The sequence below is a fragment of the Nothobranchius furzeri genome, chromosome 10 (assembly GCF_043380555.1).
Source record: "Nothobranchius furzeri strain GRZ-AD chromosome 10, NfurGRZ-RIMD1, whole genome shotgun sequence".
In the NCBI taxonomy this organism is placed as follows: Eukaryota; Metazoa; Chordata; class Actinopteri; order Cyprinodontiformes; family Nothobranchiidae; genus Nothobranchius; species Nothobranchius furzeri.
Window position 1 is genome coordinate 41,842,089 of NC_091750.1, and position 7,500 is coordinate 41,849,588.

The following is a 7,500-nucleotide window of genomic DNA, read 5'->3' on the forward strand; positions in this document are numbered from 1 at the left end:
GGACAATCAAAAGAGCTGAATGTTCAGGTGATGAATGACGGCCAGCCTCCAGAGAGTAAGAACCACTTTCACTCATTCATCTGCTCTGACCACACACACACACACACACACACACACACACACACACACACACACACACACACACACACACACACTGACTCAACAAATAGAATCACATTTGGTACAAAAGCAGACATTACTCACGTGATCGTGTTCTTCATGTGCTTTAAGAAGGACTTCCTGTTCCACACATGTAGGATTTTTCCCCCTGTGGTTGCCATGGTGATAGATGGACCCAGAGTTTTTTTAAACATTCTTTCAGGAACAACCTTATGTAGATGTTCATCAAGTGCTGTTGGCGTGTCCTGCAGCTAAATGAGCCAGCCATGTGCTTCCTCAGGTTCCTCCCTAGGTCAGGTGTGTGTGCCCTTTGATCTGGTGAAGAAGCAGCCTGAAGGACAGCAGACGTTTGCACTCATGACCAAAGACAAGGTGACAGGGTCACTAACTACTGAGGTGAGGCTTTAAACCAGAACCGGTCCAGTAGAACGCCTCATGAAGATGATTAACGTGACTGTATTTTGCAGTTTACCTACCTGGACCCTGGTGAGGTGCGGTCCTGGCATCCTCCAACTCCTGCTTCCAGTAAGAGGGTGGAGATGGACCGTACCGTCATGCCCTGTGGGACGGTGGTCACCACCGTCACTGCGGTTAAGAGCAAGCCAGGACGGCCTGTCCCACTCCTCGGCACTGGTGAGACATGTCCCCCAGTGGATCACCATCTGAAGGGTTAACCAGTGAGACGTCATTCAGGAAACAAAAGTAGAGAAGGGTCGGAGAGAGGCGGTGTACGTTTGAATCTCGACAACATGAGCACCTGGAGCCCAGAATACGAGTAACCATAAGGATTCACACTCAGACTAATTGTAAAAGTCACGCTTTGTGAAACTCACACACACTAGAAATAAAGATAAAATACGGGTGGAACCGGGTCTTGACCAGAGTCTTCTGTCTGCGATGGATGTTTGTGGAAACACACCAGCAGGATTTGTGTTTGTCCAGCCACGCTGAAGCAATCAGGATGGGTTCAATGCACTGAGGTAGTGGCTCACATCTGTTAATGCCATTTCTTCTAAATATCCGGTGAAATTCTCCAGAGTTTGGCAGCAACCAAGAAAAAGATCGAAAAAACCCTCGGACCTCTGGATAAGGTTCAAATCTAATTACACTTAAACGTGTGGTTCATCGAAAACCCGTTTGAATGATTATGTGATTCTAATGGGTCACTCCGAGTGTTTCATGCAGGCTGAACATGAAAATAGTCTCCTACACCTGCCTCCTGCAGTAGCTTCTGATAGAAAACAGACGGTGAAACTCTAGGATTAGAAAAGCCTGACGGATCTGCAGTGGGTACAGAATGGTACATGGCCCGTATTTGATATTCTGCGCGTCAGGCTGTGTGTGTGTGTGCGTGTGTGTGCATGTGTGTGCACGCACGTGTGTGTGGGGGGTCTTGTTCTGTGTGAAAACGAAGCAGTACAAGTGATAATGCTTCAGGATTTCATAATTGTATCTTCTCAGCAGCAGCACTGCAGGTGCTCTCCATGTCCAACATGTGTGTAAGCCAGGTCCTTAGTCAACTTAAAGTTGGCCACATTTTTCTGCTAAGTTTTCTTTCATAAATCCCAAAGTTTGCGTGGAAAGTTGCTTACGCAGTTTTCCGACCCCGTTTTGTGCGTAAGCAAGCTTGATGAATGAGGCCCCTGGTTTAAATCAGCAGGTGATTAACAGGCTTCTGCAGAGCCTGATGGGCTGCTGCACAGGTGAGTCAAGTGTGTTGAATCAGAGAAACTATTAAAATGTGCTGGATACTGGACCTCCATGACCGGAATTGCATACCGCTGATCTAGATCCTGAAACATGTACACCAGGGCTTTTTGTACCCAGAGTACAACTTCCTACTAGTCATTCCTACACATGTTAATTAAAAAGTGATCCACACTTTAAAGCCTTATGCAAAAGCATAACCATCATTAGTCATGTAATAAAGCAACTATACAATTCAATAATGTTCATTGTTCACTTCTATTGCCACTGTACAACTTATTAAATCATTCATGTTTCACAGCTTTATGAATATCCATCATGAAACCACATGAATTAGTCTTATCCAGTTAGAACACAACACCACATATAATGTACACACATACAATAAGACACACCTTTAAGTCTAAATTATGCCCTGAAGTAACAAATATCTTACAAATATGGTCTGTTAGCCCTATAGATATTGTAATATGATGTACTGAGGATTTTTACCATTTCTATGGCTGTTTAACTATAATATCATATGCTAACAGCTAACCAGTGCAGGAAACTCAGGATAGGCAAGGAAACTGTCATCAGTCCTCTGCTTAGACACGTATTCCAATTCTCCACGCACAGTTTACCTCAGGTCTTAAACATTAAAATGAATTCAAGTCAGGTTTCGGGACTCGGGTCTGGTTTTGTGACTCAGGTCAGGTTTTGGCACACGAGTCAGGTTTTTGGGACTCGGGTCATGTTTCGGGTCTCGGGTAAAGTTTCGGGACTCTGGTCAAGCTTCGGGACTGAAGTCAGGTTTTGGGTCACGTTTCGGCACTCGAGTCAGGTTTCAGGACTTGGGTCAGGTTTCGGGACTGAAGTCAGGTTTCGGGTCACGTATAGGCAGTCGAGTCAGGTTTCGGTACTCTAGTCAGGTTTCGGGACTCAAGTCGGGTTTCGGGACTTGGGTCAGGTTTCGGGACTGAAGTCAGGTTTCGGGTCACGTATAGGCAGTCGAGTCAGGTTTCGGGACTCTGGTCAAGCTTCGGGAATGAAGTCAGGTTTTGGCTCACGTTTCAGCACTCGAGTCAGGTTTCAGGACTCGGGTCAGGTTGCGGGACTCGGGTCAGGTTTCTGGACTGAAGTCAGGTTTCGGGCCACGTATCGGCACTCGAGTCAGGTTTCGGGACTCGAGTCCACTGATGAAACCACCGGACAACCTCATTGATTCTAAAAGTAAACCCAGCCAGAGCTCTTGTTTTTCCTCTAGTGTTTCATTAAAGGTCTTTGATGGAAACCAGATGCTTCAGGTAAATCCTGTCAGATTCCTGACGTTTACCGTGCTGGATTGTCCTTGGATTTAAAATAGCTGGCAGCAGTCCTGCATACTTGATTCCTGTGTCCTTAACGTGTTTTCATGGGAGGGGTTTACATATTTTATTTTAGCTGTGTCGAGGACGAATTTCTGTTTTATTCTAAAACAGACAATAAAGTTATCTGTCTATCCATCTCTCTCTGTTATCTCTCATCTATCCTATCTGAAACAGTTTAGATGAGGCTTTTCTTTTCTGTGACTTGTTTCTGAAACACAATCCTGCACTTTGGGTCTTCTCAGATCCAGGCCTGAAGCAGGTGGACAGCAAGCCCAAGCTGACAGAGCGGCGCGTTTCGGAGCAGGCGTCCATGTCGGGGGTCACTGTGAGCAAAGCTCTGTCCTCCTCTGACACCGAGCTGCTTGTGCTCAACGGGACGGACCCGGTGGCTGAAGCAGCGATCCGACAGCTCCACCAGTCTGCCAAGCAGAAGCTCAAATCTCCTGTGAAGAAAAGCACCATCATCATCTCAGGCATCGCCAAGGTGAGGATGAACACAGGTTCATTGCTTGGAAACTGGTTTTACTCCTTGTGGAATCCAGACATCTTAGGTATTTCTGACATCACACAGACAGGAAGCATAATTCTTCCCTTGCTTCCCCAGACACCCTTGTCTCAGGACGATGAGCTGGCTCTGATGGCTGGCTATGCTGCAGCGATGGATGCCTCCATGTCAGAGAGCAGCTCTACTCAAGATGTAACCATGGCCGTTGCATCAGGGATCAGTAGTCCTGAGGCGTCTGAGCCCCAGGAGGGCCCCACTGGGATAGGCCGGCCCCCAGAGGACTGGGAGAGCCAAACGGGGGAGGAGCTAGATCACACTTCACTCTCCATGTGTGTGTCTGAGGCCAGCTGCAAAAAGAGCCGAGGTCAGATGTTAAAACCATTTCTAAACCGCTGTAGCTTGTTGCTCCTCTGTCTGCTAGTGAGGAGGAAGTGAACCTGATTGGTTAGCTAGTCAAGAACTCAGCGGGTTATCTGTTAACCAGCTAATTGTCCTAAAACAACTAGTTGGTTCAAGAACCTGCTTTATGTTTCATCTACAAAGTGTGCAGAACAGATGCGGTCTGGTTTTCATATGGCTTCCGAACGGACTGTCTGCGCTGAAAGTCGGTCGGTCGGTCGGTCGGTGCTTTATTTATGTAGCACCTACCTCACCCAATACGGGAGGCCAAGGAGCTGAAGAACAAAATACAGTCATGATAAAAGAAATTAAAACATTGAACTTGAAACAACAAAATTAAACGCAAAACTACATAAAAGTAAGCCAACTTCAAGCATGTTCAGGAAATGCTGAATAAAAAAGGTGGGTTCTCAGGCGACTCTTAAAGACCGGCAAAGAAGTAGAGTGCCTAACTGACTGTTGGAGCTGGTGCCAGAGTGACGGCTCTAGAAGTGAAAAAGCCCGGTCTCCACGAGTCCGACACCTAGTATGAGGGACAACTAGTAGGCCCTGATCAGAGGAGCGTAGAGATCGTGATGGTTTTGTTTCAGGAGCACCGTTAAGTCAAGAGGGGCACCTCCATGAACGAAATTAAAAACCAACACCAGAAGTTGACAACGCGCCCATAGAAGACTGGAAGCCAGTGTAGGGAGGCCAGCACTGGACTAATGTGGTCCCCTTTCCTGGCACCAGTGAGGAACCTGGCGGCACTATTCTGCACCATCTGAAGATGAAGAACTGATGAATGACCAAGCCCAGTATATAGAGAGTTACAATAATCTAACCTGGAGATTACTAATGCATGGAGTACCTGCTCCAGGTGTACTCTCGACAGCATATGCTAGATTTTGGTCAGGCGTCGCATGTTGAAAAAAACAAGATCGGATTACGGAGTTGACGTGGGCATCCAAGTTAAGACCAGAGTCTATTCTCACCCCCAAGCTGGTGACAACTTGCTTCAAAATGGGAGAGAGAGCCCAGATCAGCTTCAGAATCCCCCGCAGCCCGCCGGTTGTTCTGATGAAAAAATGATGATCTTCGAATGTCTGCTTCCACAGGAGCACCGGACGCTTAGACATTTGACGCAATATGCTTAAGAACATAACTAACCCTAAAAAAACAAAAGCCAGCATTTCACTTCCTGTCAGGCTCATGTAATTTCTTCAAAGGTGCAAAGCAATAATTCTACAGGAGGATGATCACAAAGCAGTCTCAGTCATGTTGGAAGGAAGGTTTTACTGTAACGCCTGATTAATACTTCTCCGTCTGCATCGGGACGGACACGCAACGCCGTTATGCGGCAACGCAAGATCCCTTGACAGGCTTGCAGAGGAAGATGGAGACATGCCCCAAATTGTAACTATCCGTCGAAAGAGACGGAGACCGCAAGCTTGTGATTGGTCAGGACGCTGCTTCCTGTTTTCCTTCGTCAACAGCACCGTCTTTGTCGCTTCAAAAAATAGAGATATTTAGGGGCAGACACGGAACAGAAGAATGCATCGTGGAAAAAGTCTGAAAATATGAACGTTTATTCACCCGTTGACCGAAGGAGCACAAAGATATGCAGCAAGCATTTTATTCGTGGACGGAAAAGATGAGAAACATGAGTTTAGAGGTGCCGATCGCATGAAGAGGTAGAGAGGAATGAGGGACAAATCTGTTTGTTAAAAAGTTTCTGAAAACATTAAAGCAATGGAAACACAACAGGAAATCCACTATGTGGACCGGATACATGAGTGTCATGGTGGCAGGATACCTCAGAATGGTGCTACGCCCTCTGTTGTCCTGGAGGGGAATTGTTTTGCAACGCTCCCCAGCTGACAGAAGTCTGAAAGGAAAACGTCTGTCAATGCGTGTGCGTCTCTCCCTTGCAGAGCTGACGGAGAAGTACAAAATAAATGAAGCTTAACAGCTGGTTGGACGGTTGTCACTTTTTTACTTTAACAAAACGTAATGGCTGTTTACGCTGCAGCGCCGGCGTTTGTGATTAGACACTCACAGGGAAAACGCTCAGAAGTTGTTTAAACAACCAGAAGCCTGTAAACCGGGTCGACCCAGAAGTTATTTATTGTATGCCTAAGAAGACACGGCGTCTTTTTGTTCTACTCTAATATCGGGTAAAGAGGCAGGAGGCTAGCAGGACTATCACATCAAGCTAACACCAAGAAGGTAAACAACTCCACTTCCTACCGTAATAACTGTAGTAAGTGCTCCTTGCAGTAAAAACTAAGAAGTGCTAACACCAGATATGACAATGTATTTATCTACTTATCATCTTACTCTTCTTTGTTAGTCATCCAGAATCTTCTGGTGCTAATCCGTAACTGGTAACGGCCACAAACCTCATTCAGCGGTTGTGAGAAAGTAACTTTTTGCTGAGGGAAATAGGCTGCAGTAACCACAGAACGTCATTCTTACTTCATTCTTAGATGTTGCACCTTTAACTTCATAATGATCGGCATGCATTGTCTGCAAAAAACAGACTCCATGTGCAAACTTCCTGAAGCTTTGCATCCAGATCCACACAGCGCTGCAGCCCGTGTGAATGCTCTGGTTGGACTCGAGGACTTTTCATCCAAGTGAAGCCGTTTGGAAACCGGATCGTTCTGCATTTTGTGTCAAACAGGCTTTATCAAATAATCAGTAAATTACATTAAATTCATAGATCTGTGAGACTTTTGGTTTTCTCTGTCTGTCTCTCTCTCTCTCTCTCTCTCTCTCTCTCTCTCTCTCTCACTGTCTATCTCTCTTTATCTCTATCTCTATCCATCTGTCTGTCTGTATGTCTGTGTGTATGTATATATATATATATATATATATATATATGTGTGTGTGTGTGTGTGTGTGTGTGTGTGTGTGTGTGTGTGTATATCTGTCTCAGTCTCTCTCTAACTCCACATGACTCTCTGTCTCTGTCTCTCGTAAACCTTTTGAACCTTGTTCAAAACCTGAACTTCCAATACTGCCACCAAGAGGACAGCAGCGCTAAGCTCAGACATTGTTTGGATGAGTAAGTCATCTCATCAGCTACTCCTGGTATTTGTAGTTTCTTTTAGCATTAGCATAGACCCTTTTAGCTCCTCCTCTCTCAGTGTAGACGTTGTCCGCTACTGTTATAGATGTCTAAATTAGTGTAGTGTACGTTTAAGTACTTTGTGAGAACTCGCTCTTTGATCAAGGGCTGCTACATTGTGTTACACTTAGAAGTATGACTATTAAAATCATATTTGGTTCAGTGTTTTGAAGGGCTCGGTGCGATAAAAAATTCGGTATGTTACTATATTTATTTAATATCTAAAGCAGGTCCTATAGTGAGCAGAACCAGGTGTCTTCACAGGCTGCTGGTCTAGCATGATGTCTTTAATTATTTCACAGGTTATT

At 45.5% G+C, this 7,500-nt stretch overlaps 1 protein-coding gene across 1 annotated transcript in view; it reads left to right on the forward strand.

The window, feature by feature from the left end:
- LOC107386005 (C2 domain-containing protein 2) overlaps positions 1-7,500 on the forward strand; it is a 22,988-nt gene that overhangs the window by 11,793 nt on the left and 3,695 nt on the right. Inside the window, exons 8-12 of the mRNA XM_015960157.3 lie at positions 1-55; positions 401-516; positions 588-753; positions 3,419-3,660; positions 3,781-4,045. The exon at positions 1-55 is cut by the window's left edge and continues 10 nt beyond it. Of these exons, the coding sequence (XP_015815643.1) occupies positions 1-55; positions 401-516; positions 588-753; positions 3,419-3,660; positions 3,781-4,045 (844 nt within the window). The remainder of the gene's footprint in view (positions 56-400; positions 517-587; positions 754-3,418; positions 3,661-3,780; positions 4,046-7,500) is intronic.